The sequence below is a fragment of the Lolium perenne genome, chromosome 6 (genome assembly GCF_019359855.2).
Source record: "Lolium perenne isolate Kyuss_39 chromosome 6, Kyuss_2.0, whole genome shotgun sequence".
NCBI classification, from domain to species: domain Eukaryota; kingdom Viridiplantae; phylum Streptophyta; class Magnoliopsida; order Poales; family Poaceae; genus Lolium; species Lolium perenne.
The window spans coordinates 187,693,170-187,703,041 of record NC_067249.2 but is presented as its reverse complement, the minus strand read 5'-3'; the positions used below and the strand labels follow the sequence as shown (position 1 = coordinate 187,703,041).

At 42.2% G+C, this 9,872-nt stretch overlaps 1 protein-coding gene and 1 long non-coding RNA gene across 26 annotated transcripts; one reads left to right on the top strand and one right to left on the bottom strand.

The window, feature by feature from the left end:
- On the top strand, positions 1–4,041 carry LOC127306667 (protein REVEILLE 6). 7 transcript variants are annotated; one of them, XR_007854778.2, is made up of 10 exons: positions 1–252; positions 901–958; positions 1,145–1,268; positions 1,376–1,498; positions 1,584–1,703; positions 1,966–2,075; positions 2,442–2,501; positions 3,001–3,140; positions 3,400–3,506; positions 3,580–4,041. XR_007854778.2 is itself a non-coding variant. In XM_051337334.2 (9 exons), the coding sequence occupies exons 1-8, from the start codon at positions 98–100 to the stop codon at positions 3,496–3,498; spliced, it is 849 nt and encodes a 282-aa protein (XP_051193294.1). In that variant the 5' UTR covers positions 5–97; the 3' UTR covers positions 3,499–3,506; positions 3,580–4,041. The 7 variants fall into 7 exon arrangements, 4 of the variants coding, with proteins under 4 accessions (XP_051193295.1, XP_071678920.1, XP_051193294.1 ...); XR_007854777.2 differs by having other exon boundaries at positions 1,581–1,703; XR_007854779.2 differs by lacking the exons at positions 3,400–3,506; positions 3,580–4,041 and adding an exon at positions 2,820–2,895 and having other exon boundaries at positions 2–252; positions 1,581–1,703.
- A 1,581-nt stretch (positions 4,042–5,622) lies between these two features.
- LOC127306668 (uncharacterized) lies at positions 5,623–8,814 on the bottom strand. Of its 19 annotated transcripts, none has more exons than XR_011747497.1 (7): positions 8,216–8,814; positions 8,030–8,091; positions 7,553–7,950; positions 7,393–7,462; positions 7,146–7,207; positions 6,762–6,962; positions 5,623–6,257 (listed from the first exon to the last, which is right to left on the bottom strand). It is a non-coding gene; the product is annotated as an uncharacterized lncRNA (long non-coding RNA). The 19 variants fall into 19 exon arrangements; XR_011747499.1 differs by having other exon boundaries at positions 7,553–7,938; XR_011747502.1 differs by having other exon boundaries at positions 8,037–8,091.
- Between the last annotated feature and the right edge of the window lie 1,058 nt (positions 8,815–9,872).

The window sequence follows — 9,872 nt, the reverse complement described above, 5'->3', positions numbered from 1 at the left end:
GCGCTACAGACACAGTCCATTCTCCCTCCACCACCGGCACCGGCACCGGCACGACGCGGAAGCCAAGAACGTTGCGGTCCCTGCCTCTGTTCTCCACATGGTCTCCGCGAACCCGCCGCCGGCGCAGCTGCTGGCCGACGCGGCCGGCGGCGACGACGCCAGCAAGAAGGTGCGGAAGCCCTACACCATCACCAAGTCGCGGGAGAGCTGGACGGAGCAGGAGCACGACAAGTTCCTCGAGGCGCTCCAGCTGTAAGCAGACGCACTACTAACTGCAACTACAGAGTTTCCTTGATTCCTTCCCCTTCTATGTTATTTCCACGCAATTCGAATAGCTCCTGCCTCAGATCTCCGCTAGGCTTTGGTTGTTTCTGTGATCTCCGTAGATCCTACAAATGAATGTTTTTGTTCATGCGGTAGTTAGTTTGAGGTAAATAAAACTGTGTCATGATCGTATTTGCTGTTATAAAAAAATTGCTCTTTGCTGCACTTGTTTGTTTGTTTGTTCAGTTGTTTAAATTTTAGTGCTAGGTTCAGTTTGCAATTGCATTACTCATAGGCATTTCAGCTTTTGGATATATAAATTTAGAGCATAACCTTTTTTTCGAGGCCATAGATTTGCTAGAACTAGTAAACGTTCTACAACTGTTAGATTCCCCATTAGTCTCATGCGTTCACACCACTCTACTACTTACATGTCCTTTTCAGGATGAATATGTGCAATAGTTTGCGTTGTGGGTTTTTTTCCCCCGATATCATCAATCAGTTAGTGTGATTGGATTCCCGTATGTGTGGCAAATATTTGATAGTCAGTTATAAGATTGCTTCTTAATACTTCAGAAAAAAAGGTTGCCTCTCAATGTGACATTAATTAATGAGTAAAATCTCGGCCCTTTTCAGCTTTGATCGTGACTGGAAAAAGATAGAAGCCTTTGTTGGTTCGAAGACTGTAATCCAGGTATTTGGGTTAGTTGCAATCTTGTTTGAGAAGGCGTGCTGATTGAATCGCTTTAGCTTACGGTGCAATGAATCAAGTGAAATTACGCATCACAATCCCTGCATAATGGAACTTGGATTTTTTTTTCGTGGCATTCGTCTCTCCGGTAAAACCATTTCATTTTTCGCTCCGACCTGTTTTTCACAGATAAGGAGCCATGCGCAGAAGTATTTTCTCAAGGTTCAGAAAAATGGAACCAGCGAACATGTACCACCTCCGCGACCAAAGCGCAAAGCTGCTCATCCATACCCTCAGAAGGCCTCCAAAAATGGTGAGTCACTGAACTTATCTTTACAAGTATTTTTTTTTTTACATTATCACTTTATCGCTGCCTCTTTGTACCAAACGGTTTCCTCACTATCTTCTCTTGACTTGCAGAACTAGGATACGCCCTCAAGACAGATCCATCTTCCATGCTTAGGAACTCAGGAATGAATGTGGCTGTTTCTGCATGGACCCACAGTTCCATCCCGCCAATTGTCCCCTCATCTCTGGTGAAAGGTTTGTACTCAAGGTTCCTCTTTTTTCCCATAAATATACCCATGTGATCTGCGTCAGTTAATCATTGCCATCTTTCACTCAGAAGATTTAAGTGCCGGGTCTATGGATCCGAACATGTTTTGCTCAAGCAGTAATGAAGGCCCTCCAAGGGCATGGCAACCTGGTGAAACCACTGATCAGCTAAATCAAGTTCCACCACTCCGCAGTCAGTACTTCTTGATACTTCTCATAGTCTATCCACTCACTTTATTTCCTAGATTTTTTCTTAAAAAGAGAGTTTTTAATTTTTCATGTTCCAGTCCTTAGAACACCTGGTTCCTTCTTTAGAATAAAAAATAGAATCAAGATATGCCTCCAGTTCATTCTTCCAATAGAGTACTGATATCATCCTTCACGGCTGCTTTGTTTTTTATTTGACCTGTCATTCTTTTTACTCCTTTAACCCTCTCTTTCAAATTTTGATACAGTTATGCCAGATTTTGCACAAGTATACAGCTTCTTAGGAAGCGTTTTCGATCCAAGCACAAAGGGTCATTTGCAGAAACTTAAGGAGATGAATCCAATTGATGTTGAAACGGTATGTGAATTGTTGATATACTTGATTTTTCTTCTTGTATTCATACAGAAGTCAACCGTAAGAATAGATGAGTATCTTTGTAATGTGGTTCTGCAAAATTTCTCCTCCAAAATAATTGCTTCTGTCAAATCAAAGGTTAAGGCAGCATAGAATAAATGATGTTCTGCTCTAAAAGTTCCTGTGTAACTATGGGCTTATGCTGTAACATGGCAGCAGACTGTAAATTCATTTTTAGTCATCACTTTTTATCATTTGTGTTATTTCTAAACCAACAGATGGCATGCATATTTCATAATTTTCTTGCATAGTAATAGTTTGAAATGTCTACTTTTTATCAACTGACGTATGTGCTTTTTTTCTCTCTAGGCACTGCTGTTGATGAGAAATCTCTCCATCAACTTGACTAGTCCCGATTTTGAAGATCAAGTAAGTAGCTATCCAAAAAAAAAATCGAAATGGGGTGCCCCTGCCTCTGCATAAGTAGCTATCCAATATTTCTTTAGACTATACATCATACTTGCACTAAATGGTTCACTGCCTTGTCATGGTGCCAGCAATTGTTACAAATTAAGTTGTGGTAGTTTTTGTTGAGAACTTTGTTGCATATTGTGATGCTTGATTCTCCTATGAATAGATTTTTTTAGTACATATGGAGGGTAAAATAATAGAGGCAGAGCTATTTCACGCGTTATATGCCTGCAGTGTCGTATGTTAACATTTGTTTTGTTCTATGATGGTGTCAAGGTAACCAGTTCATGAAATCCCATAAATCCATGTTTGATGAGCAGGCAGTCCGCTTCAGATGTTAACTCCTCATTTGGTCAGTAGCTGAAGTTATTTCTTTCGTATAAAGAAGCTTCATAGGATTTCAACAGCATCTCGTGTCTTCTTGAGATTGTCTCTTCACACACTGTGCTTTTAGCAGGGTTTGCCCAATTGTCCATGGTTTCTGGTACTGTCAGTACAACGTGCTGCCTCTGTGCAGAATGACTGGAATATTTGGGCAGCTATCTTGTGTGTAAAGTCATCATGTTTTTGCAAACTTTCGAAATTATCAGAAATTTGGTATGTACTGATATCCATTTCCTCTCCAGAATAGGAAAAGGTCAATACCAATTTTAGTTTGTCTTATAAATAGTTTAGCCTTCATGTCATTTAAGTTTTAAGCATGCTGGGCTCGGTGAGTAATGTAGCACTGGGAAGTACGAAGTGATTTGCATTGATACTCAACTCCCGCATTCAGTACAGTTCCATCACCTATTCAGAATGTAAATTGTATTAATATGAAAAAGGAACTAACATGTATTCTATGTACTTAATACAGAGGAAGTTACTGTCTTCGTACAATTCCACCTCTGAGGAGCTTGACCTAGGGAGCTCCAGAAGTTCTCTTCTAGCTGATAGTGCATTGAGCCTTTATTGATACTTCATGTAAGTCCTTCATCTTCTTGTTTCATTTTTGTATCCTTTGCACAATTCACCGATAATTATGTAACTATTTCAGGATTGAAGGCAGATGGTGGTGTCTATACTTTCAGCTCGATCTCTGAATAGGGGGTTCTCCTGGAGCACCCATGGCCACGAAGGCGCTTGCACCATTGTATTTCTAGCTAGCTATGAACCATAGAATGTGTAAGGGTGCAACCATGTACAGTAGGCTTCCGTAAGGTGAGATCTGTCTATAGCCTGATGTGTATATATTTTTGCCCCCAAGCGTGTATCTTTCTTCCCCAATACCACGGCCATCTAGGTGCGCAGATGTTGCTTCAGTTAAAGCTTAAAAGGGCCATTCTTGGTAATAGAAAACTGGAGAGGAAATTTTGAGTAATTCCGGTTACTCCCTTTTCCCTCTGTTGAGTTTGATTGCTGGTATCATTTTTGTTTCTGTTTTATGGCAAGATACTGCCCCATGTGACCATGGCATAACCATAATACTACATATGTTGTCTGTTGAGCATTGCTTTCAGTTGAGCCTTATCACAAGCAATTCAGTTGCGGTTATCATAAGCGCAGCTTATTTTCCCGCGGTAGTTTGTGTTTCTTTATGCTTGCGTATGACCCTTTACGAAAAATTTGCTAAGGTGACTTGTGCACTTGCCATTTGAAGTGTTGTTTGAGGAAGAGACAACCTGTCATCCCATTTCATTTTGCGCTATTGTGTACAGAACCAACAGAATTAGTTGAACCAAAATGTAGTTTGCATACGATGAGAAGGAATTAGCTAAATTTATACTATCGGTCACTGAAAGATACTAGTACAATATCGACGAAATACTTGTGCAGTTTTGTTTGACGAGAAGGAAAAGGGCAATAAGAAGTGCAAACTACGGGGAGACCGAGGACCTCCATTATGTGAAGCCATGGGAGAAGGTGTTGCTCGATGCGGTTACTCGTCTGCAAGAAATATTGGCAAAGAATTGAGGACAAGTTTTGTGTGATGCCAACCTCGTCTACCTGCTCGTTGAGATCACTTCAAGGTCATTATGTGATCAAGCAATGTTGTAGCCTGTGGCAGAGCGTGGAGCAAAACAAAAGGGAGGGCCAATTGCATGTAATGCTAAACAATCACATATAAGTCTTGCAAAAAATATGGGAGGTTTCGTGTGTCTGCTGTTCTTCATTGCGGCCTTGTTCTTCCACTTCAAGTTCAACCAATGCCAATGGTTCATGTTCAGGCTCAGGAGCAAAAACATTCAGTAGCTACACTTGCATCATCCCTTTTTCTTTTGTGCTATGTCTCTATAGTTTTATCTTGAAGACTTGAACTAAAGCTACCTAACTGATTTATACAAAAATTAGTATATCAGTTTTAAGCAAGGCGGACCATCTGAATTAATGTGCATCTATAGCCAAAATAAAAACTCTAAATATCCCAATCGGCATACAACCGTTAAGGAATTAAATGTCCAATCATGAAATCCAACACTCTAAGGTGATCCACTGTTTCTGATCACTACATAGCAAGATGATTAAACACCATGGCTCGATTTGATGTTCCACAACCAGTGTCCACGATGGCGGAAGACGCCATGGGCTATGGCCACCAGCTACCCACCACAATATGAAATTGGAGCTGTTGCGTGGTTCAATTTGGGCTGATTTGAACTAGCAGGAGAAAAAATAGATAGCTAGTCAGCTAGGCCATGGGAATTGGAGGGAAGAAGAAAGATGTACAAAAGGGAATTTGGGGGACGGGAGAACTGGAGCCAAGCCAGACCAACACACGCTTACAAGCAGTGTGAGGAGGAGCACGACTCGTTCGTAGGACTGGGATGCACTAGTAAAAAATTTACACTTCGAGAAGACAGGGCTGGAGCCCAGTATGGCCTCTATGACGCTGGTTGTTTGGAGCAATTGAGGAATACATCTCCAAGTGGATGCACAATTGATGACTACTAGCATTGACAGGCACGGCGGCACGCCGCGCCCGTGCTTTAGCCAAGAGTTGAAGAATAAAGAACACGTTCATGTTAAATTACAACGGTTACACAGAGGTGTAGTAGAAAAAGAGGGATAAGCAATATGTAAAAACATTTGCTAAGTACAATTGCCACAGGAAAATCAACCTCTCCTCTGATATCTGAAAACTCAAAGTTCGCACAGTTCAGTGTATCACAATATCAACAACGAAAGTGCAATATAAATGTACAGCCGTATTCTCTTCTCTTTTGACAGGTGACTCTATTAGGTGCAAGAAGATAGAAACCCCAAAAGATTGAACCATTGACTTTATATATACATGAATTAAGGGGAAAAGAAAAGAAGCATTGCCACTATTGATATTTAGAATTATTGCCGCAGTTAGAGTATAGATCCAGTGACTTGGCTCCATCAAGTCATCGAGTAAATTGCCCTTTCACATCCACCATAAACGGCAAATCCAGGGACACTGATCAATCAAATACCAAAGCAGAGCAATACTTGGTAGTTACATGCAAACGCCTTTTCAAGCGGAGTGGGACTTGAGCGCGGGCGCAAGCGATTATTTTGGAGCCACTGTCTCGTGTTGTTCAGTACCAACGGAGTACCATGGCAGAGAAGAGCCAATACCATGATGTTGAGGAGGAGAGTTGTGCCGTCAAGGACGACGAAGAAATTCCACAGCTCTTTGGCAGAGAGGCAAGAGTAGAGTCATGGCGGAGGAGGGAGCACTGGGGCTCACCATGTCGTCAAAAAGGCAGTCTGAACAAAGGTAAAGGCTAATTTGATTAGTAATGCTCTGCCATTTTGAAGTCACGGATTCTGTAGTTACAATCACAAGCAATTTACATATAAATGTCCTATATTAGAAAATAAAAAAGTCATCTATCTGGATGATTTTAGGAATACAAAAGGAGGAACCATGTAAGTACAAACTTTCAGAACTGACATACTGCATATATATAGGCAGCCAAGTGAGACCTCTAGATCAGTGAGGACCATGTCAAGACTAACTACGTCGCAATTTCTGATTAGTATTGCATGCTAGAGGAGGGATACTCTTTCCTTTGTCTCACATATAGTTCTACATATCATCGCAGTTTTCCCCATTCAACTAATAGACCAAAGATCGTGCTATCAAATTATCGATGGAAAGAACTCTAGTTGATCAATAAGAAAATAAAGGAACATACTGTGATGGCATTAAATAAACATAGAGAACAATCTTGTCGACACTTGATAGCTATGCTGGAAGATGACATGTACCTATTCTTCTTTCATGAGATTTTACGGATCAAATGCGATCCAGATGGTCATGCGATTGAATCCCCCCGAAGAATAGAGCAGGGATATCACGATACAGCATTGATAGCTTGAGGAGCCGGGGAGGAGCAACATAAGATAGAGAGAATGATAAACTCAGGAGGCACCTCTCAGGCTCTGACTCTGACATGAATCTTCGTTTTTCTGCTTGAAAATAACATAAGTATTTCAAACCAGGCAGTCAGAGGCAAAGTTTAGCCGATTTTGTAATACAGGAACTGATTAATATATTCTCAAATGCCACTCTTGTATCCTACAGAAACCAATCTAACTACTATTCAAGACTGTTATGAAAGCGAAGCAACAGTTACAAACTTTAGTCTGTACCTGCACATCGTACACATCACCTCCTCCTCAAAGGTTGTCATTCTTTTGTCCTCCTCTCTCCCCTAATCACAGAATCAAAAGCACAATCACTAAGGGACATGTGACATAATCAATATGAAATGATTCCAGACAACATCCAATAAAAAGTACGCTGATAATTGCAATAGGAATATGATGAGATTAACTGGTGTTAGCATAAATTGAAAAAGACGATGATGAGCATTGACTTCTGCACTTTCAGAACCACCTTCAGGAGACATATTGCTTCAGCTATTCATGCTCATTTGAAGAAAGGGACTGTTTTTTTATATATATCTCTGTCATTTAGTAAAAGGAAACCAGCAGAGGAATCAGAATACATGTATCTAGTGGATCCTATTCCGATGACAAAAGAACTGAGCACTCACCATGAATAGTAAAACTAAGTAAAGCAGATATCTGCAAGGTAAGGGTGGTTATTTGGGACATGATTCTCACAGGTTCATGGATCGGTGGAGGGGTGATGAGTATAATAACACCAGGGGTCACTTATTCTGCAAGCCAAAACCACATATGATGAGAAATTAAAGAAGCAATCAGCTTAGCAGCATTCCTTGCTTTAGGACAGCTTGGCTGCAACTTGGTCGACAGAGATGAGAAGACCGGACTTCCTGAGCCGGCACATCGCTGCCTCCATCTTTGGGATATTGCCGGAGGCCACACAATAAAATATAAAGGTGTCGTCGCGGTAGTCCAACTCCTCGGCTCTGATATGACGCGTGACTTTTTTTGGTTATATGACTGGGTGCTTCACCTGAGTGGTTAACTGGTTATACATCAGCTGAGTGATTTGTAAAATACCAAAAATAAAACATTGAAATGAACACAGGAGTTAGAATGCAGACAACAAACTTCCAGAGGCTAGAACAGGCAGATTCCCCTCACAAATCTTGTGGCGACACCGCTGCTGATCCATGGTGACAGAAGACATAGGAGACAAAACAACATGAACGAATCAGCACGACAAACAACATTAGAACCAAAAAAAGAAAAATACTGATGAAATGGACAACCTAGCAGACAACACTTACCTGATGAAGACACACCTGAAAATGGAGAAGGCGCAGCGCGACGATGCAAGATGCAGCAGTCGAGTCGAATTAGGCGTGTCGCCGCGCTCCCGCCACAGATTATCTCGCCGCCGACCCAGCCTGTCGGACGCCGCCACGCCGCCACGCCAATACACTGAAGGTCAAATGGAGGGGAAGTGGTGATCATGATGTGCGCCGGCCTCAGCGGAGGGGAATGTGTTGAGCCAGACCCGAACTCCCTTGACAGGGTACCACGGATCTCGGCCGCCCACTTGCCGCACGGTCGGGGTCGCACATCCCTGTATTGTGCCGATTTCGGTGGCGCCTTGGGGCCGCCTGCCCGCATGCGCCGCGCGCTCGAGCTCCTCGTCTGAGTCCTCGTCGAACCGCTCGAAGGCAGCCTCGAATTCATCGACGGCCGAAAGGACCGGAGCAAGGGGAGGTCTCTAGGGCGGGGAGGAGCTCATCCATGGGGCAAGTCGGTGGGGAGAGAGATCGCTGGGATCTTTTTTCCTGAAATAATCTGTGAAGGAGAAAGAAAGAGAAAGAAGATAGGAGAAGACTCGAGTGAATCCACGCGTTGGAAGATAGACCGAGACCACCACCGCTTTGACCCAGCTCTAAGTAAAAATCTGCCACCCCACCACTTTCCTTGTTTCCTAGGCATGCCGCAGCTACGGCCACACTTCAAATCACCCCATTTGTAGTAACGAAAGCACCCAATTATAAGTTTTCAAATTCCATACCTTAGAATAAAATGGTACATAGCACCGAAATTGTACCAAGGTAAATATTCATAGAAAGCAAAACAGTTAAAGAAACATGTGTCACACCCACCTTAATCCTCACGGGAGCTCAAAATTATGGAAAAAAAGATGTTGGTTCCCCTTTAATATAGTAGTTATTATGTGAGTATATTTTATCATATAGTTTGAAGCTTTTGTGCTATTTTTTACTACAAGAAAATGTTCCAACTTTTGTCTTGTCATTTGATATATGTAGAATCGCATAGCACAAGAAAGGTACAAGCAAATACCGGCTTCCAAGAACAAACCATTTACACTCCACCATTGTTGGAAGGTGTTTGATCATAGTGAGAAGTGGAAGTTGAGGGATCAAGAAGCTCCACCAAATCTTCGGAGGTGACAGGGCGACGGTCGAGACGCAGCGATGTTGCTCAGTTTAGGCGAAGCGCTTTTGCTTTGCACTTGTAGTGTCTTTGGTGTATGTCTTCAGATGCTCGGGTGTGGAGAGTGGAGTTCATACTATGCTTGTTTTTTCGCAGCGAGTGGTAAATTGCCCTTCTATGAAAATACGGCATGCCTTTGTGTAAGGGTATTTTACCCTTAACCATTATTTTGGTTAACAATGACACCGGAGCTATCGTGTAGACTAATAGTTTCTATAAGTGTATACACAGATTTTAGTCCACCTACGAGGTTGCAAGGTGGTGAGAAAGGTTTTCAGTCAGCATACAGGGATGCGAGGTGATGAGAGACCCCCCAATTGATGCTCTCAACTAAGTGACAGTGTTTTGACTCTTTTCTCTAAAGAGGATGTTGCCAAAGCCACATATACACATCCTACCACATAATCTTCACACCAAAAATGCTGAAAGAATGAATTGTTCCGAGAAGGGAGGAAGAACGGAAGCTCC